We start from the raw sequence: 22,619 nt of genomic DNA, 5'->3' as shown, positions 1-22,619 counted from the left end.
AATATTACGTAGAAAGTAATTTAAATGCCCTGCAGTATTGGGAGGAATAGTGTTGAAAACAGTCATAAAAACAAACCCAAAAGCTAGTGTGATTTCGAGTGTATATAGTTTTGCTTATTTACAAAATACATCTCTTTAAGTCATTGATTGTACTAATTATAGTTATATTCCTCAACTCTCATCTGTATTCTTCTTGGCATTCTACCTTTGCCTCTTAGAACTAAAAATAAGTCATTTAATTTATTTTATCTGCTCAGACAGAAAGAATTTTTTTTACAAACTCCTTCTAACCTCTTTTGAAAGATAACTGTGCAGACTTGAAACACAAATTATCCTTTTCTCTTTTACTAAAGCTAATGAGTGCACTGTGACATTAACTGGGTTTCATGAAATGATTTTATCAATCTGTAATATAAATTATGTTTTTCTGTTGTGTCAGCTTGATGTATGTGAAACAAAGATGCAGTATACCCAGTCTCCAGTAAGGAAATATCAGTGTAATTAGAAAGCTCAAAATGACTCAAGTCATTGTGTTTTCATTTCCAGAAAACTTGCCTTTTAAAAGATGAGGCTTTACTTATTTTTAGTTTAGCACCATCTTGGAAACACCTACCTGTTAATTAGAACTGTGATTCCCTTCCATTCCCACAGCAGTACTGAGCCCATGCAGAAGTCGACAGCGCTATAATTAGGAATTTTCTTCTAAGAAAAACATTATAATAGACATCCTGCCATGCTTATTTTATTTTAATTGGGTGTTTAGCTCTAGGGATCTTCATAATTTTTCATAAAACTTTAATGTTAGTAAAATCACCTGCAAGGAAGCACTGCTTATCTCCTTGATTACACCATAAGGAGTAGGATCTTAATTTGAGCCTTTCTTTTCTTTTTTTTAAGCTAATGAGAGCAAAGAGTTTTAAGTGGATCAACACAATGCATCACCAAGTATTGCTTATGACCTGTTTGAAAGAAAAATTACACAGGACGGAGTTAAACAGGGCAGGAAGATTTTGTTCAGAACTGTCGCAATAGGGGAGAGAGATTGAATTCAAGTACCTCTGAAACACAAGGCCAGGAGAGTTTTTAAGTGCTGGGGTGAGGTAATGAAAAAGTACTGGAGGACTTTAGCAGGGACATTGGTCAGTGTTATCAGGCCATCTGTGTTTGCTAATCAGTGCTTATGAAAGTAAGCCTCCCACCCTCCCCCAAAGACAGGGGAGACAGGATCTGTCTTTCTGGATGATTACATTTCAAAGGGATGGTTCCCAGCTCCTTGAGAAAGAGTCCTGGGTTACAAAACCAGCAAGAGGCTGGAAGATTTACATCTCAAAGGATCAGGGGAGGCATTTACAATTACAAGTTTTCTAAAGTAAATGTTCCAAGAGAAGAGAGGTAAGGGACCTTAAGTCAGGAGGAAACCTGTCCACAATTTAGTCAAGCTGAAGGGAATGCCAAGGCCATTTTGGTCACCCATTGATGAACTACTAGATTTTACCTGATGATCTGGGAACTGATCGAAAAGTACAAGTCTTTTCTTACAGGTAAAGGATATACAATCTTAAAATCTTTACATTTTATGGATAACTAAAGGCTGATCACAAGTAACTTACTAAATTAGATGTTAGCATATAGCAGGGAAGTCTTTGCAATCTGCTTTAGAGTGCCAGAAATTTCACTATCTGAAGTTTACCAAATAATAATAATAGAGACACCCATTGATGCCAGACACTGTTTTAAGCATGTTTTATATAATGTACACAACAGTCCAAGAGCTCTTCTTTTCCCAGAAGTTGTAACTTGTCCGGGGTCAGACTGGGAATGGAAGAGCAGATCTCAGAACTAGGGCTGTGATTCCAGAGCCAGGATCTGGGCCCAAAAGAGACATGCATGAGCACAAGTTGAAAGAATGACAGAGGCACGTGCAGAAAAGGTTCATATTTCTTTTTTCTTTCCTTTAAATAACTGAAATGTCCTCCAAAGCCAGTCCTAACTCCACCCACTTTAACACTTCCTACCTAAGCCTTAGTTTTGTCCTGCTTCTTGAATGGAAAACAGTCTTGTCTCTCTGCAGGTGTCAAAGGCCTTCTTCCAGCTTTGCTGTCATTCTTGTTTACTGTGGTCTCTCAGCAGCACTTCATTTATTTATGCAGAAATTATTAATGTGACAGAGGTCGGCCTGATTTAGAATCAGTTTGGACTCCTACGATCATTTCACATTCCAGTGGCACAAAGCAGGAATGAAGATGGGTGTCCTCGACCTTTCTTTCTGCTTGGGTGATGACATCAATTATGAAAATAGTTAAAAGATGTATGACCACCATCAGTCATGGTCCTATAGCACTGGCCTGTGACTACTTAAGTGCGATATAAAAGCTCTAAGATGTGTGCCAATTCTTGTACAACACAGATATGTGAAGACTTCTGTTACATTTCACTTTCTAACTTAAATATTCAGGGACTTCCCTGGTGGTCCAGCGGTTAAGACTTTACCTTCCAATGCTGGGGGTGTGGGTTCGATGCGTGGTCAGGGAACTAAGATCCACATGCCTCACAGCCAAAAAAAACAAAACATAAAACAGAAGCAATTTTGTAACAAATTGAATTAAGACTTAAAAAAAAATACACTAAAAAAAAAAAAAAAGAAACATTCAGAAGCCTGGGAAATAACTCAGAATGCTGAAAAATTGTCATTAGAGAATCAAAGTTCTTACAGTAAATGTTTTGATCCCTGTTTTGGTTACCAACTAGTTTGGGGTGAATATGTGAATTTATTAAAAATTAATCATAAATATTTTATTAAGTATTGTTCCCAGGCTACCCTCTGGGAGCAGGTTACCTAGAAAGGCATACAGTCAAGTAAAGCAATGGGTACCAAATGGCATAATTAATGCAATGAGCACTTGTCAAAATTATACAGCTGTTCATAAATTTATATATTTAGTGCTTGTCTCCCCCATTAAGTAGTTAACTCCATGAGGGCAGGGACCGTGTTTCTTTTGTCGCTGTACCATAGTAACTGATACATTTTAGAAACTCGATATTTTTAAATGAGTGAATGAGTCATTCATTCTGCAATTAAGAGAGGCAGCCAAAAAGCTGGAGAGGACTAGATCAGGACAGGTTTGGTCAGGGAAAGTTACTGAAATAGTCATACTGTCATAGATCTGTTATCTTCCTCATGTTTTCAAAGTTTATATTAATTGTATTCCTCTCGCTTTCCTGAGCATCTGCTATGCAGATGACACTGCACTATGTTCTCCTACCCAACTTATCCAATAAGACTGTACTCTGTAATGTACTGACAGCCAAAGTCAATTTTCTACATAATGAATATGAAATTTTCACTCTTAAGTCTTGAGAATATAATGTCTTATTTTTATTTCAGAGTATATTTAAACATAGACCTACTGACATAAGAAACTACACATAAACCAGTTCACACTGAACACTGCATGATGGCCCTCCTTTTCTGTGTTGGGACGTCATCAAATTTTAGTTTCTTGCAAATGGCACTCCAAATTACCCTGAAGGTCACTAGAGGAACATTAATGATGATCACTAAAAATGGTCATGTAGCCCAAATTCATAATTACAGAAGTACATGTCATTCTTTTAACAAAATATCATGTTTCCTCCATTCTTATACCTTCTACCTTAGTGGATAATATTATGTTCATTCAAACTAATAAGCTTATGATCAGTCTTTTGTGAGGTTAAATGATTGCTTGCTTGAACTTGGGGATAATGGAAATAACAAATCAGCAGCAACAGCAACAAAGAAAATCTTTAACTGTAGCTTTAGCACCTTTATAGTTAAAGAGGAATCAGCTTGGGCTTTGAAAGCTTTCATAACTGGAATAAAACCCATGAACTAGAAAGCAGATTATTTTATTTTTTTATTTGGAAAGTGAGGTGTAATTTTATGCATGATCAATTCCATCGTATAGTCTATACATTTCCTCCAATGGAAAAGATACATTCATTAATTGTGTCAGTGTCTTTCAAAATTGTACGGCAACTACTATCTTTACATTTTGTTTTTGAAAGGTCTTGAAAATCTAGTTGGGAAGTGATAACCTCTCTCTTTCCCATTGTCTAATAAAAGTTATGGTGTGATAATTAAATCACCAGTGAAGGGCATTGTTAAATTATATTGGTATTACATGAAAAAAGGATGTGTGCAGGTTTGCAAAGTGGCAACTTGAAAATTTCTTCAAATTCTTCTTTGCCTATTTGCTGTAATAAATTGTGAGTAGAATAAAAGGTTTAAGGAAATATTGAATGCAAAAAATTTACTTGACTATTTACCAACGATTTTAAAATATGTACAGGGGAAGTGAATTGTATAGGTTTCAACAATCATCTGCTGTTATCTTAACTATATATCAGGAAGCATCTACGTGATCACTGCCTGAATGTAGGTATGTCAGGCTAAATCTGGCAAATTGATATGCAATCAAGTCAATTATCATTAGTTTTCTATTTTTTTATCAATTACTTTATTTCTAACAGGGTAATTTTAATTAAGGTATATGGGGGACTTGACTGGTGGTCCAGTGGTTAAGACTTCGCCTTCCAATGCAGTGAGTGCAGGTTTAATCCCTGGTCAGGGAACTAAGATCCCACGTGCCTCTCAGACAAAAAACCAAAGCATAAAACAGAAGCAATATTGTGACAAATTCAATAAAGACTTTCAAAATGGTCCGCATCAAAAATATCTTTAAAAAAAAAAAGGTATATGGGTTTATTTAAAGTAACAATTGATTATATGCCATAATATCATTATAAACTGAAATCTGATTAACTTAGTGATTTTTTTCTGATTTTAAATCTCTTTGATGTTTGCCTAAAATAGCATGTGTCCAGAATATACTCTGCTGGGAAATCTATATCATGTGATGATTTTCTATGTTGTCTGAAAGTATTTTTTTTATTTTAAATGGATTTTATTTGATTTTATCATGTACTCATATATTTTAGTTATCTGTTTTTGAGAAGGAATTGAGGCAAAGAAAAATGAAGTTCTTTTTTCAGGAAATCTTCAACTCTTGCTATTTATTCATTGATTTAGTTTTAGATGTTTAATTTAAAAAGTCCATATAAGGAAGGTTTTCATTTTGAGTGGGTGGTGTTTTAGGATTGTTCAGGTCATGCGCCTCCTTTGTTCAGATACTGGGGCTCTTTTGTGGTCATTGAGTATTAATTTTTTTTCAAGTCATCAAGCACATCCTGTTTTGTGATTTTTGTTCCATGCATCAGGAATTTCACCTGTATCTATAAATCTTTTGTGATATTTTTCTTGTAGCTTTGATCTGAAGTGACAGACTCCACTTGGCATATTCCCTTCCTGCCTATCAATAGTTCTTATATGGGATTTCCCCGCCATCTTCCAAAACCAAAGAACAATCACTTGCTACCAAACTGGTACAGTAATCAATGACATAGTGGTCTATTTTGTACCACTATATTCCATTGACAACCTCTGGATGGTGGCAGGGAACACTGTGGTCTCCTTTAAAAGTATTTTTAAACTGTAGGGAATATATACTGCTGAGAAAACTTCATCACATGTAACAGTGTCTGGAAGCTATTTTCTGTGTTGTCTGACAGGTTTTTTTTTTTTTTAAACTACAATAGCTAACAAAATTAAATGTAACAGGAAGAAAAATACCAGTTTTAATGGTACAGATTGCCCATATGAGACTGCAGTTTGGATCTCAACCAAGATTAAACTAGCTAATCAAACAGAGGCAAATCATACAGAGCTGAAATTAAAACGTATCCATTCACCAGATTGGTTTTGGCAGGATTCCTTTGGTTGCAAGTGACAAAATCATAACTGAACTACCTGAATTAGAGAAGAAACTACTGTCCTAGGAAACTAGGAAGTCTGAGGGTGATCTGTCCTTAGGCGCAGCTCAATGCTGTGTTCAGTGCCCTCAACAGCGCTCGGTCTTTCTTTTATTGCTTCTCTGCTGTTGTCGGCCCTTGACTTGCTTTTCTTTCTGAGGAATTATAATGTGCAAAATGTGAGCCTGTAGCCAAAGAGAATGATTTTTTTGCTCATGCCCATGAATGAAACTAATCTGGAGTAAGCCATTTATAACAAAGTATACTAATTGGCCATACTGTGATTTGTTCCCCTTTAGGAAAGGTGAGGTTCATGTGAAATAAAAGGGAAAGAAAGATTTTTTTAACCATCTTAATCATTTCTAAGGGTACAGTTCAGTGATGTCAACTAGATTCACATTGTTGTGCAACAAATCTCTAGAACTTTTTCATCTTGCAAAACTGAAACTCTATACCCACTGAACAATTCATTTCCCCCTCCCTCAGCCTCTGGAAACTGCCACTTTATTTTCTGTTTCTATGAGTTTGACTACTTTAGATATCTCATATAAGTGGAGTCATACAGTATTTGTCTTTTTGTGACCGGCTTATTTCACTTAGTAGAATGTCCTCAAGGTTCATCTATGTTGTAGCATGTGACAGGATTTCAAAAGGAAAAGACATTTCACAATTTTTTTTTTATTTTAAAGGGATATCCAAGAACACAAATGCCCTCAGGCAACTTAAATTCATAAAACAAACATAAAGAAATCTTATGGCACTGAAAATAACTGGAAAATGCACTGCTCACTTAACATTTTTCAAATTCATTCAAAACACTGAGTTTACCAGTTAAAGAAAGGCAAAATCACATCTGTAGCCTTTGGACTAAAAGTTTTAACACCTTCTTTTAAGTAGGCTGTGGGGATGATTTCTTAAAAAAAAAATGAGACAATTTTTTATTTTTGTATGTAATTTTTAATTAAACCTTTTATTTTGAGATAATTAGTGATTCACATACAGCTGTTAAAAAAATTATGCAAAGAAATCCCATGGATCCGTTAAGCAGTTTCCCCCAAAGGCAAAATCTTGCAAAACTGTAGTGAAGTTTCCCAACCAGTATAGTGACATTAATATATTCCACTGATCTTATTTAAATTTCCCCAGTTTTTCTTATGTTTATTTGTGTATGCATACACACGTGTAATTTCATGCAATTTTATTACTTGTGTACAATGAATTTTTAAAGCAGAGTTTGTAGATTACATGTGGCTATTTCCAAGGTGCTGTTATTTTTATAAATCTTAGTAGCAAAATATGTAATGCTGTTAATTTTATGTGACAAACATGAAGAAGGGTATACCTTATACTTAAACTAGATCTTTGCTTTCAAATTTCAAAACTTACTCAAACTATATACCCTTTAACATTTTTTCGTTCTGTCTATAATTATAGAATGATATATGAATATTTATTTTTCCCAAACCTTTCCTCTCCTTAATATTTAGAATTAGGTACTATTTTCATTGTGTCTTTATTACCAGAGAAGTAGGACATAGTTTAAGAACTTCACTGTTAATATTTGAAGATAATAATTGAGGGGAAATAATAGTGTTAATTTAAAAGTTTACTATTTTGCTCAGAACGTTTATATTTACTGGTCTTATAAAAGACAGATCATTAGGCATTTGCATTAAGGGCAGCAAGACTCTTCATTTAGTTATGTAGAACTGTATAACTAAATCATAGAGAGTAAAATGAGTTTAAATATTTGCAAGGCAAATTACGCAACCCTTAGGTACATAGTCACCATTATATTTTACACCTCTTTAATGATTTATTATTTCCTTGTTCACCTTCATAAATTATTCTAGTTTATAGAGTTTGTACTTCCTCGAACAAGAATACCTTCTTTTCCCAAATCCTTCTTAATCTTATATATAGGAAGAGATTCAAAGAGAATTTTCTAAGTTATTGAATAGAAAATCCTTTTTAGGAAAAATGAAGTGACATAATAGGAACAAAAGACATTGCAATAAATTGAAATAGCTTTATATAAATAAATTAAGGGCATTTTCTCCTTCATAAAGAAAAATTAATGCAATTATTTTCTTAATAAAGAACACAAAGCTTTCCAATAATTACATGGTCTCTTATTTCCCCTTCATTTCAGCAGAGACCTTATGAAGACAATTCAGTCTTTTAGTTTTTAGATGATGATCTGAAGTTAAGTGATGGCTGTACTGAGCCTATTTGAATTATTTTCTAGGGAAAACTTAATCAAGGCCATTCTTGTTTACTCATTTATTCAATACTTACACTAATAATAATAGTAGTAAAAGCAAGTAACAACTTTTCTGAGTCCTGAATTGTTTCTCTCTAAACCATTATAACTCTTTATTTTAGCTTTCTTAATTTCTATCTCTTCCATCCTAACTGAGCCTTCCAGTGTTTATTCTTTATTTTCCTTATGATTTTGTTTTCATGTCTATGATAGTTTATTTTGTATTCTTTATTTCTTAGTTCTGTGAACTGCCATTTCATCTGTACCATCACATTCCTGAGATCTTATATTTCTACTTTGTTGTTTCCCAAGAGAGAGGAAAATGCTTCTTATGTTTTTTAGAACAGTCATTTAATGTTTTCCTCAATTTCATGGCTTCTTTTCTGTGGGGGTGTGGGGCTGATTTTCATCTAGTCTTTTTTTCTTACAGAAACTTTGTGTTAGTGCTGTACTATATCCCTTTTTTAGAAAACATACTTATCTCTGGAAAAATTATCAGAACTCTTCCCTGGACAAGCCCTTCACCATAGATACATTTTGGCAGAGATGTTTGTTACCATTCTAAGCTTTCTGATTTCCACAAAGAAAAGGCATTGGGTTCTCTGCTGCCTCAGGTTAAAGCTACTTCATAAAGACATGGTTTAACTGGTTAATTCTTTACTTTCTGTAACTCTGTCTCTTCTACTTTTCTTCTACTTCTCTGAAACAAAATACTTCCAGGAGGGGCTTGTTCTGCCGGCACAGATCACCTCAGTTTCTGCACCCAGAGCTGTATATACAGAATAGGTTTTATGGCCTGCACTGTCAGGCAGTATATTTTTCTTGGTTATTTCTTAGGTCTACTGTCCTTGAACACTTTTGCCACTGACAGAGCTCTGCTTGGCCTTTTGCTACTTTTACGAGCTTTGCAATGCTCCAGAAGTTACCTTGTCCCTGTTTGCTGTCAACTTCTTAGTATTTCTTTCAACATTTTAATTGTTGAAATGAAGTCCTTTATTTACATAGCTATGATCATTCAGGAACTTATCTATGCTATGTTATCATTATTTTTTAACACCTTTATTGGAGTATAATTGCTTTACAATGGTGTGTTAGTTTCTGCTGTATAACAAAGTGAATCAGCTATACATGTATCCCCATATCTCTTCCCTCTTGCGTCTCCCTCCCACCCTCCCTATCCCACCCCTCTAGGCAGACACAAAGCACCGAGCTGATCTCCCTGTGCTATGTGGCTGCTTCCTACTAGCTATCTGTTTTACATTTGGTAGTGTATATATGTCCATGACACTCTCTCACTTCGTTCCAGCTTACCCTTTCCCCTCCCTGTGTCCTCAAGTCCATTCTCTACATCTGTGTCTTTATTCCTGTCCTGCCCCTAGGTTCTTCAGAACCTTTTTTTTTTTTTTAGATTCCATATATATGTGTTAGCATATGGTATTTGTTTTCCTCTTTCTCACTAACTTCACACTGTAGGAGAGTCTCTAGGTCCATCCACCTCACTACAAAAAACGCAATTTCATTTCTTTTTATGGCTGAGTAATATTCCATTGTATATATGTGCCACATCTTCTTTATCTATTCATCTGTCGATGGACACTTAGGTTGCTTCCATGTCCTGGCTATTGTAAATAGAGCTGCAATGAACATTGTGGTACATGAGTCTTTTTGAATTATGGTTTTCTCAGGGTATATGTCCAGTAATGAGATTGCTGGGTCATATGGTAGTTCTATTTTTAGATTTTTAAGTAATCTCCATACTGCTCTCCATAGTGGCTGTATCAATTTACATTCCCACCAACAGTGCAAGATGGTTCCCTTTTCTCCACACCCTCTACAGCATTTATTGTTTGTAGATTTTTTGATGATGGCCATTCTGACCGATGTGAGGTGATACCTCATTGTAGTTTTGATTTGCATTTCTCTAATGATTAGTGATATTGAGCATCCTTTCACGTGTTTGTTGGCAATCTGTATATCTTCTTTGGAGAAATGTCTATTTAGGTCTTCTGCCCATTTTTGGATTGGGTTGTTTGTTTTTTTGACATTGAGCTGCATGAGCTGCTTGTGTATTTTGGAAATTAATCCTTTGTCAGTTGCTTCATTTGCAAATATTTTCTCCCATTCTGAGGGTTTTCTTTTCATCTTGTTTTTGGTTTCCTTTGCTGTGCAAAAGCTTTTAAGTTTCACTAGGTCCCATTTATTTTTGTTTTTATTTCCATTTCTCTAGGACGTGGATCAAAAAGGGTCTTGCTGTGATTTATGTCATAGAGTGTTCTGCCTATGTTTTCCTCTAAGAGTTTTATAGTGCCTGGACTTACATTTAGATCTTTAACCCATTTTGAGTTTATTTTTGTGTATGGTGTTAGGGAGTGATCTAATTTCATTCTTTTACATGTATCTGTCCAGTTTTCCCATATGCTGTGTTATCATTAATAAATCTAAAAGAAATGGAAATTTAATGTAGTAGATTAATAATAACATACAGCTGTATCTTGGTATTTATTCTTCTACTCTCTGATTTTTATAATAGATTTTTCTATAACTTCTCAGATAATTTCCTTCTCAGAGGGTGAGATTTTGAGTGATACACTTAAAACACTGGGGTCAGTCAGGACATATTAATGTCATTGCCATTGTGATTTTGTTAGTGTGAAATGATTTTTCCTTTCAGTATAAGGCTCTGGAGGTACCATGAAATCAATTGAAAATTCTGTAAGGGAAATGAAGCCCTGAATTATTTCAAACAAGCTAATATAATTTAAAATGTGTATTTTATACTTTTTCTTAAAGCAATTTTGCTACATTAAAAATTTAGTGTGATAAGTAGCAAAACTGACTGCTTATTCTAGTTTTACTCATAACCTCATTATTCTCAGTCAACCCTTGGTTAAATCACTTAACGCTCTTGAACCTTTGTTTCCTGAAACCCCCACAATAATTTATCTTTCTGGTAGTAAAATGTTGAGGACTTTTGTTAGGAGAAGGTGCCTAATGGCATGTTAGATACATTGAAGCAGTGAGTGTATGTGGCCAAATTATAACTGTTCCCAGGCATTTCCAGAAGTGAGCAAAGATGAAGCAAGCCTAGAGGGTGCTGCTCTCATCCTCTGAAAACTCCTAGCTAAAAAGAGCAGTCTCGGGAGGAGGCTGGCAAATCCTTTTTTTGGACTGTTTTCTATATACCAGACACTATGTTAAGCACTGTATGTGTATAAATATATATATGTGTGTATATATATATATTTTTTTTGTCCTATTGAGCAACATTTTAATATACATTGAGATGGTTAGCATTTTCCCTTTTATAAATTAGGAGACTGAGATTTACACAGATTGACTAGGAAATGGCTTAGAAATGGTGGAGCCAAGGACACTACATAATGATCAAGGGATCAAACCAAGAAGAAGATATAACAGTTATAAATATATATGCACCCAACATAGAAGCACCTCAATACATAAGGCAATAACTAACAACTGTAAAAGAGGAAATTGACAGTAACACAATAATAGTGGGGGACTTTAACACCTCACTTACACTAATGGACAGACCATCCACACAGAAAATTAATAAGGAAGCACAAGCTTTAAATGACACAATAGACCAGATAGATTTAGTTGATATTTATAGGACATTCAATCCCAAAACAGCAGATTACACTTTCTTCTCAAGTGCACACGGAACATTCTCCAGGATAGATCACATTTTGGATCACAAATCAAGCCTTGGTAAATTTAAGAAAATTGAAATCATATCAAGCATCTTTTCCGACCACAACGCTATGAGATTAGAAACCAATTACACGGAAAAAAACGTAAAAAACACAAAAACATGGAGACTAAATAATACATTACTAAATAACCAGGAGATCACTGAAGAAATCAAAGAGGAAATCAAAAAATACCTAGAGACAATTTACAACAAAAACACGACAATCCAAAACCTATGGGATGCAGCAAAAGCAGTTCTAAGAGGGAAGTTTATAGCAATACAAGCCTACCTCAAGAAACAACAGACATCTCAAATAAACAATCTAACCTTACAGCTAAAGGAACTAGAGAAAGAAGGACAAATAAAACCCACAGTTAGTAGAAGGAAAGAAATCATAAAGATCAGAGCAGAAATAAATGAAATAGAAACAGAGAAAACAATAGCAAAGATCAATAAAACTAAAAGCTGGTTCTTTGAGAAGATAAACAAACTTGATAAACCTTTAGCCAGACTCATCAAGAAAAAGAGGGAGAGGACTCGAATCAATAAAATTAGAGATGAAAGAGGAGAGGTTACAACAGACACCGCAGAAAAATATAGCATCCTAAGAGACTACTACAAGCAACTCTATGCCAATAAAATGGACAACCTGGAAGAAATGGACAAATTCTTAGAAATGTATAACCTTCCAAGACTGAACCAGGAAGAAATAGAAAATACGAACAGATCAATCACAAGTAATGAAATGGAAACTGTGATTAAAAATCTTCCAACAAACAAAAGTGCAGGACCAGATGGCTTCATAGGTGAATTCTATCAAACATTTAGAGAAGAGCTAACACCCGTCCTTCTCAAACTCTTCCAAAAAATTGCAGAGGAAGGAACACTCCCAAACTCATTCTATGAGGCCACCATCACCCTGATACCAAAACCACACGGAGATACTACAATAAAAGAAAATTACAGACCAATATCACTTATGAACATAGATGCAAAAATCCTCAACAAAATACTAGCAAACAGAATCCAACAACACATTAAAAGGATCATACCCCATGATCAAGGGGGATTTATCCCAGGAATGCAAGGATTCTTCAGTATACGCAAATCAGTCAGTGTGATACACCATATTAATAAATTGAAGAAGAAAAACCATATGATCATCTCAATAGATGCAGAGAAAGCTTTTGACAGAATTCAACACCCATTTATGATAAAAACTCTCCAGAAAGTGGGCATAGAGAGAACTTACCTTAACGTAATAAAGGCCATATACAACAAACCCACAGCAAACATCATTCTCAGTGGTGAAAAACTGAAAGCATTTCCTCTAAGACCAGGAACAAGACAAGGATGTCCACTCTTGCCACTATTATTCAACACAGTTTTGGAAGTCCTAGCCCCAGCAATCAGAGAAGAAAAAGAAATAAAAGGAATACAAATTGGAAAAGAAGAAGTAAAACTGTCACTGTTTGCAGATGACGTGATACTATACATAGAGAATCCTAAAGATGCCACCAGAAAACTACTAGAGCTAGTCAATGAATTTGGTAAAGTTGCAGGATACAAAATTAATTCACAAAAATCTCTTGCATTCCTATACACTAACAAGGAAAGATCAGAAAGAGAAATAAAGAAACAATCCCATTCACCATTGCAACAAAAAGAATAAAATACCTAGGAATAAACCTACCTAAGGAGGTAAAAGACCTGTACTCAGAAAACTATAAGACACTGAGGAAAGAAATCAAAGATGACACAAACAGATGGAGAGATATACCATATTCTTGGATTGGAAGAATCAATATTGTGAAAATGACTACACTACCCAAAGCAATCTACAGATGCAACACAATCCCTATCAAATTACCAGTGGCATTTTTTACAGAACTAGAACAAAAAAACTTAAAATTTGTATGGAGACGCAGAAGACCCCGAATAGCTAAAGCAGTCTTGAGGGGAAAAAACGGAGCTGGAGGAATCAGGCTCCCTGACTTCAGACTATACTACAAAAGTACAGTAATCAAGGCAATATGGTACTGGCACAAAAACAGAAGTGTAGATCAATGGAACACGATAGTAAGCCCAGAGATTAAACCCATGCACCTATGGTCAACTAATCTATGACAAAGTAGGCAAAGATATATAATGGAGAAAAGACAGTCTCTTCAATGAGTGGTGCTGGGAAAACTGGACAGCCACATGTAAAGGAATGAAATTAGAACACTCCCTAACACCATACACAAAAATAAACAAAATGGATTAGAGACCTAAATGTAAGACCAGACACTATAAAACATAAGAAGAAATCACATAAATCACAGCAAGATCTTTTTTGACCCACCTCCTAGAGTAATGGAAATAAAAACAAAAATAAACACATGGGACCTAATGAAACTTAAAAGCTTTTTCAAAGCAAAGGAAGCTACAAACAAGACGAAAAGACAACCCTCAGAATGGGAGAAAATATTTGCAAATGAATCAATGGAGAAAGGATTAATCTCCAAAATATATAAACAGTTCATGCAGCTCAATATTAAAAAAACAAACCCAACCAAAAATAGGAAGGAGACCTAAATAGACATTTTTCCAAAGAAGATATACAGACTGCCAACAAACACATGAAAGGATGCTCAACATCACTAATCATTAGAGAAATGCAAATCAAAACTATGAGTTATCACCTCGCACCAGTTAGAATGGGCATCATCAGAAAATCTACAAACAACAAATGCTGGAGAGGGTGTGGAGAAAAGGAAACCTTCTTGCACTGTTGGTGGGAATGTAAATTGATACAGCCACTATGGAGAACAGTATGGAGGTTCCTTAAAAATCTAAAAATAGAACTACCATATGACCCAGCAATCCCACTACTGGGCATATACCCAGAGAAAACCATAATTCAAAAAGACACATGCACCCCAGTATTCATAGCTGCACTATTTACAATAGCCAGGTCATGGAAGCAACCTAAATGCTTATCGACAGATGAATGGATGAAGAAGATGTGCTACATGTATACAATGGAATAGTACTCAGGCATAAAAAGGAATGAAGTTCTGTCATTTGCAGAGATGTGGATGGATCTAGAGACTGTCATACAGAATGAAGTAAGTCAGAAAGAGAAAAACAAATTTCGTATATTAACGCATATACATGGAACCTAGAAAAATGATACAGATGAACCGGTTTGCAGGGTAGAAATTAAGACACAGATGTACAGAACAAAAGTACGGACACCAAGGGGGGAAAGTGGCAGCGCAGGGTTATAGTGGTCTGATGAATTGAGAGATTGGGATTGACATATATACACTAATATGTGTGCAATAGATAACTAATAAGAACCTGCTGTTTAAAAAAATAAAAGAAAATTCAAAAAAGATAATGGTGGAGCCAGTACTCAAGTTCATATCTGGCTAATTTCATTCTCCTGTCCATTCTGCATAGTTTGGTCCTCCCTACATACAGACAGAAAATACAGATATCCTCTATGCTTCTTAATGGAAAACATGACATAAATTCACGATGTTCTAATCATTACCTCAACACCTAGAGTATGTGTGAATGTGCTATTTTTAAGGATTGCCCCCCTCCCTGACTTTGTCTGCTTGTAATATTTCTGCAAAGGAATACACTAGAAAAATAATCACTATATAGGCAACTTGGGTTGTAATGATGTGAGTGGTGCAAGTTAGTTAAACATTTTAATACTAAGATATTTTTTCTTCTATAACAAATGTCACCTTTATCAAGTTGTGCAATATTAATCACTTCAGTATCACTGAAGGAGCTAGGTAAATCTACAATTTAACAGTCTGCCTCTGAGCAATGCTTCCTATTTAATTTAGCATGTTCCCTTTTCTGAGTAATATAAAGCAGGCCTCAAGAAAGAATAGTTTCAGAGAGCCAGTACTTTTTAGAGGTGGTATAATTAGTATTCTATATGCCATTAGATTTTTTTTAATCTTGTTGCATACCAAAAAAAATCCATGGAAAAATTGCATAAAGTAAAATATTGAAGCAAATTCAGGGAAAAAAAATAATACATGGCTGATTCATTTTGTTGTGCAGTGGAGGCTAACACAACATTGTAAAGTAACCATACGCCAATAAAATTTTTTAAAAAATAATACAAAAATGGAGATATAACAGCCCGCTTATATGGATTTGATTTAACATCAAAGTTTCAAATAAAAATTGGCTTGTGTTTTTAGAAAAAAAATACTGGATGTAACTGAACTACTGTGTCTTGAATCAAGTCCAAAATCCATCTCAAAATATCTAGGGTTATATTCTTCAAGGTCAGATGATGTTGATTTGAAAATCTCTCTGAGTATAGAATAAGAACCAGATGAAATACTGGAGATAAAGAATCTGCCATGGTATTGGTCTTATACCTTTTAGGTCATCTTCTCTATGAAAACTTCTCTGATATTCATATTCTCTCTCTCTCTCCTCATATATCCACACACATTTATATACATACATATCAGAAAAACCTACCTAACTCCACATGCATGTATATGCATATTTTTAAAAGTCATTTATTAATTGTAGTATAACAAACATATCTTAAGTAACAGTTCAGTGAATGTTCACAAATTAAATGTATATGTGTAACCACAACCTACGTCAACAAATAGAATATTACCAGCCTTCCAGAGCTCCCTGCCCACTTTCTTGATTTTTGCTCACTGTTCTTACAGCTAACAGCATATGTTAGCTTTACCTGTTTCTGAATTTCATATGAATAGAATCACACAAAATGTATTCTTTTGTATATGGTTTCTTTCACTTGCTTGTGATTTGTGAGATTTGTTCATGTTGTTGTGAGTAGTAGTATTTCATTTATTTTAATTGACGTATTTTTTCCCATTATTTTTATTTATCCTACTCTCGATGTACATTAGGGTTGCTTTTGGTTTGGGGGGTATTATGAATAATGTTGCTATGAAAATGTATGTATATATACATGTATGTATTTTTAGATATACGTATGTATGTATGTGTGTTGGGCATGTAGCTAAGAGTAGAATTACTGAGTCACAGGGAACGTATATGGTCATTTTGGTCAATACAAGTTTCCACAGTGGTTGAACCAAGTTACATTCTCACCAGCTGTGTATGAGAGTTCCAGATCTGCTACTTTCACAATGCATTATCAGTCATTAACCATTTTCGTAGATTAAAATCACATTTTGACTTTAAATTACATTACCCTGATGATGAATGAACTAGAGAATGTATGTGTATGTTTATGAGAATGTTTATGAGACATTCTATGTTTATGAGAATGTTTGTGAATGTTTATCAGGCTTTCACATATTATCTTTTGTGAAGTGCCCATTCAAGATTCTTTTTCCATTTTTAAACTGGGTTTGTCCTTCCCTATTAATTTTTACAAGTTCATTATATATTCTGGGTATTAGTCCTTTTTGGTAAGATCTATTAAAACTATATTCTCCCACTCTGTAGTTTACCTTTTTATAATCTCTTAATGGTATTTATGAGAAATAGAGTTCTTAATTTTAATGTAGTCCAGTTTACCAGTCTATTTTTATGATAAGTACCTTGTGTCCTATTTAAGAAAATTCACCTAACCAAAACACAAGCAGATATTTTCTAGTGTTAACTTTTAGAAAAAAAATTTAACCTTTCATTTTTATATCACCAGTGCATCTGGGATGGATTTTTTTATTGTGGGATGTAGGGGTCAGCTTTTACATTTTTCCATATGAATATATATTACTGAAAAGACCACCTTTCCTCCACTCTCCACTGTTTGTCATAAGTCATAAATCATATGTCATGTGTAGGTTTCCTTATGGACTATTTTGGTCCTTTCTTCTATTTGTTTATCCTTGTACCAATATCATACTATCTAAATTTCTGTAACTTTTGATCTGTAGTGTATCTTTTTTTAAGATTATCTTGAATATCCTTGACTTCATTTCTACATAAATTTTAGAATCAACCTGTTAATATCAGCAGCAACATATTCTTTTTTAAAATGGTGGGGTTTGTATTGGAATTGCCTTTAATCTATATATCAATTTGGGGATATCAAATTGGGGAGAATTGGATTCTCACAGTAAATCCTAAACAAAATATTTGCAAATATATTCCAGCGATATATAAAGAGAATGAATATCAAGATCATGTTGGGTTTATTCAAGGAATACAAAGGTTGTTTAGTATTAGAAAATGAATCAATGCAATTCACCATGTTAACAGAAAAAAAGCATCACATAAACTTCTCAATGGATGCAGAAAAAAATATTTGATCAGCTTCAAAATTCACTCGTGGTAAAAATCTTAGCAAACTAGAAATAGAAATGAACTTCCTTGATGTGTTAAAGAGCCATGTTGACATCTTCTTTCCTGATGCTGAGACTGAAACAAGAACATATCTGCTATACCACATTTTACTGGAGGTTCTGGCCAGCAACAAGGAATCTAACTAACTAACTCAGACTTTTTACTTAGTGGCTTCTGTAGAGTGGGAGTTCAACAAGACAAGTGGCAGCTGCCAGTCTGAAAAGTGGCAGAGTGTCACTTCTACTGTAGTTTATTAAAGTCGTAACAAAAGAAAGGGACATAGCCCCCACATCTAGATTGGAGGAGTGTCAGAGAATTTATCACCACAGATATGCCACACATTTGTACGTGTTAGGAGCTGTTTATTTTTCACAATAAAACTTGAGCTCTAGGTTGGCTGAGTATAATATGAATCATTAATTTGCTTCCTTGGGGTCTTCCTGGGCTGTGCTCTATTGTTTTCATCATTGAATGTTGCTATAGAGAATGTTGTGGCAAGATTCATTCTTTTCTGACTTTACAGCCAGATTGGGTTTTGTTTGTTTATTTTGCTTTTTTTTTTTGCTTGGCCTAATTGCACATAGATATACACCTTCCTTTATTTTAAGGGAAATATGTCCCTCAGACATATTTTATGTACATATTTGTATTCCTTTACTATATATCCAAATGTATTATATACCCAAATTTTAACAAAATTTTATTTATTGTATGTATATATATCCAAATTTTTATACAAACTTTTAAATATATATCAAATATATACATTTATATGTGTGTATGCATATAGATATATATGCCCATACTTTTAACTTATATTTAAAACTTGTATTATTTTGCTATATATTCTCAAATCCCTTCTTTCTATGTTTTCCACAAATCTCTTTTTATACTTCTTATAATGTGAGTATCAGTGGTTTTATTTATCTTACTTAGCTCATTTATTCCTTGAGTTCTTTTTGAGAGGGGAGGGAGGAGTGTATTGTCCTTAATTTTTAAATTTTGTCTATGGTTTTCCTGCTTTGGATATGTATTCTTAAGTTTGCAATATTCCTTTCCTCCTTTTAATCAATGTATTTGCAGATATCTCATGCTGCTGCCGCTGCTGGCTCTCCTCCCCCTCCTCTTCCTCTACCGCCTCTCCTCCTCCATTGGTACTTATCTTGAATGGGTGTGATGGAGGTTTCTTTATTGACTGGCAGAGGAGACAGCTGGCAGTTTGAAGTGTGATCTCATTTTTGTTCCTGCCTGAGGTTGTGAGCTTTTTCTAGATTAGCAGAGAGATTTTCTGGCTTATAAGGATGTCAGGCATTTTGAGTATGATCCTTTAAATAGGTAGTGTAGATCAATATAGTTTCTGTTCCAAATTACCTTACCAAGAACTTACTCTGTAAAGATGGTATATCAGGATGCTAAGTAAAATGTAGGTCTCCTCTAGGGCTGATATTACCATTCCAAGAAACAGGGCATTGGTTTACTCCTCAGAGTGAACCCCTATTTTGGAAAATCCATGCTCTACCCACCTGTCTCACCCTCACAATGATTCATTATGGGGTTATGGATGTAGCCAATTCTTGTTTTCTTTGATATTTTAAACTTATTCTAACATCTTGATTTCCTTCTACTTTTCAGATGCAGCAGCTGTTCCATGAAAATTATGAACACAATCGGAAGGGTTATATCCAAGACCTTCACAACAGCAAAATCCATGCAGCCATAACACTTCATCCAAACAAAAGGCCTGCCTACCAATACAGGCTTCATAATTATATGCTTAGCCGCAAAATTTCTGAACTTCGCTACCGCACCATCCAGCTCCACCGGGAGAGTGCTCTGATGAGCAAGCTCAGTAACAGCGAAGTGAGCAAAGAGGACCAGCAGCTGGGAGTGATGCCTTCTTTCAACCACTTCCAGCCTCGGGAGAGAGATGAAGTGATAGAATGGGAGTTCCTGACAGGGAAGCTCCTTTACTCAGCATCTGAGAACCAGCCTCCCCGACAGAGCATCAGCAGCATCCTGAGAACAGCGCTGGATGACACCGTCCTACAGGTGATGGAGATGATCAATGAGAATGCCAAGAGTAGAGGACGGCTCATTGACTTCAAGGAAATTCAGTATGGCTACCGCAGGGTTGATCCCCTGCATGGGGTGGAGTACATTTTGGATTTACTCCTCTTATACAAAAGACACAAGGGGAGGAAACTGACTGTGCCAGTAAGACGTCATGCCTATCTTCAGCAGTTGTTCAGCAAGCCTTTCTTCAGAGAAACTGAAGAGCTAGATGTCAACAGTCTTGTAGAGAGTATTAACAGTGACACTCAGTCATTCTCCTTTATATCTAATTCTTTAAAGATATTTTCTTCTTTTCAAGGTGCCAAAGAAATGGGAGGGCACAATGAAAAGAAAATACATGTTCTTGTCCCTCTCATTGGAAGGTATGACATTTTCTTGAGATTCATGGAGAACTTTGAAAACACTTGTCTTATCCCAAAGCAGAATGTAAAGCTGGTCATCATCCTTTTCAGTAGGGATTCTGGCCAAGATTCCAGCAAGCATATTGAGCTGATACAAGAATATCAAAACAAGTACCCTAAAGCAGAAATGACCCTGATCCCCATGAAGGGAGAGTTTTCCAGAGGTCTTGGTCTTGAAATGGCATCTTCCCAGTTTGACAATGATACTTTGCTGCTATTTTGTGATGTTGACTTGATCTTCAGAGGAGACTTTCTCCAACGATGTAGAGACAATACAATTCAGGGACAACAGGTGTACTATCCCATCATCTTTAGCCAGTATGACCCAAAGGTAACCAATGGGGGAAGTCCTCCCACTGATAATGACTTTGTCTTCTCAAAGAAGACTGGATTTTGGAGAGACTATGGATATGGAATTACCTGTATTTATAAAAGTGATCTTCTGGGTGCAGGTGGATTTGATACCTCAATACAAGGCTGGGGACTGGAAGATGTAGATCTCTACAATAAAGTTATTCGATCTGGCTTAAGGCCCTTCAGAAGTCAAGAAGTAGGAGTGGTGCATATTTTCCATCCAGTTCATTGTGACCCTAACTTGGACCCTAAGCAGTATAAGATGTGCTTAGGATCCAAGGCAAGTACTTTTGCCTCAACTGTGCAACTGGCTGAACTGTGGTTGGAAAAACATTTGGGTGTCAGGTACAATCGAACTCTCTCCTGACAGTCCAGGCAACACATATTGCCTTTTTAAAGGGGAGTTTACCTCATTGTTGGTTGTTGTTATTTTTATTTTATTATTGTTATTTTTATTATTATAATTATTATTGTTATAATTTTATTTGTTGTCCTGGTCTTAAACTACTCTTGGTTGTCTTCCAAAGGGTGTTTGTTGACCTCAAACAAGAAGAGTCTGCGGTTCACTGATATTTCAGATTTCTACTGAAGTCAATAGGTATATTACTTTTATATATCTTTGAGATTGAGATTGAGTTAAATTGTGGCAATCAAATGACTTTTGAAGCTCATTCATCATGAGAGACAGCTTAGAAGAATGTTCTCTTAGGGCTTAAAGATGCAATATCGACTTTTCTTTCGTTTGTCAAATTCAATGTGATACAAATATTTACTGGTGAAAGGTACCACAAAAGTGCTTTATGCTTCCTATGGGGAAGGGACTCTGTAACATAAACTTGAGTTTTGTAATTTATACAAGGACTTAAATATATAGACAGTAATTTTCTTCATCTTTAGAATTTTTAAAGGATATGAACACTTATGATTGTATGTTTATTTTTTAAAAAAAAGTTTTAAAAATTGAGGAGTTTGTTCCACAAGCAACCGGTACTGGCTACCCTGGTCTTATGACAGTTATCTGCTCCTCAAAACTGTCTGCTATAAATGCGAATGAATTTTATTTTCTCAAGGAAATATGATTTAATTAAATATTCATGTACCTTTTAGAAGCTTTATGAAACAATGTCCTTCATTTGCTGGCAAGAAGATAAAATATGACAGAACCTGGTTATTTATAATAAAACACAGGTATAACAATATTCTTTTTCAAAAACACTGAAAAATTTGTGTTGTTTCCTTTTAGTCAGTCATATTTGATGTATTTCTTAATGGTCATACTCACCAAAACATGCTTGCTACACAGGCTGGAAAAGTTAATATGGAATTATGGGCATGATATTTGTATCAGTAGGCTTTAAGTCCTAGCCTTCATTAAGTGATTAAAATGAGCATTTTTAAGTCAGTAATTTACAATCCAGGGGAAGTATTCCTCTTCGATCTCATTAGCTTTGTGATCAAACTGAACCAAGAACAGGTCAGAAACAGCTTTTAATATGGATTGGTAGACAACTCAAAGATACAAAAATAAATGCGGAAATTATAAATATAAAATTAATTTTACAAAAATAATACTGCAATTTATAAAACACCTAGGAAAATGTCATTTAATTTCATATATCATTCTTTCTCAAAACTGAATCAATGGTGC

General features: G+C 34.9%; 1 protein-coding gene across 1 annotated transcript in view; it reads left to right on the top strand.

Annotated features, from left to right (window-relative positions):
* CHSY3 (chondroitin sulfate synthase 3) overlaps positions 1-22,192 on the top strand; it is a 291,067-nt gene extending 268,875 nt beyond the window's left edge. The window contains exon 3 of the mRNA XM_082621175.1: positions 19,776-22,192. Coding sequence (XP_082477301.1) covers positions 19,776-21,338 — 1,563 coding nt within the window. The 3' untranslated portion in view covers positions 21,339-22,192. The remainder of the gene's footprint in view (positions 1-19,775) is intronic.
* Positions 22,193-22,619: the final 427 nt, after the last annotated feature.

The sequence above is a fragment of the Mesoplodon mirus genome, assembly GCF_964341445.2.
Source record: "Mesoplodon mirus genome assembly, chromosome: 5".
Taxonomy (NCBI): Eukaryota; Metazoa; Chordata; class Mammalia; order Artiodactyla; family Ziphiidae; genus Mesoplodon; species Mesoplodon mirus.
The sequence above is the reverse complement of the archived record's forward strand: the minus strand, read 5'-3'. Positions and strand labels throughout refer to the sequence as shown.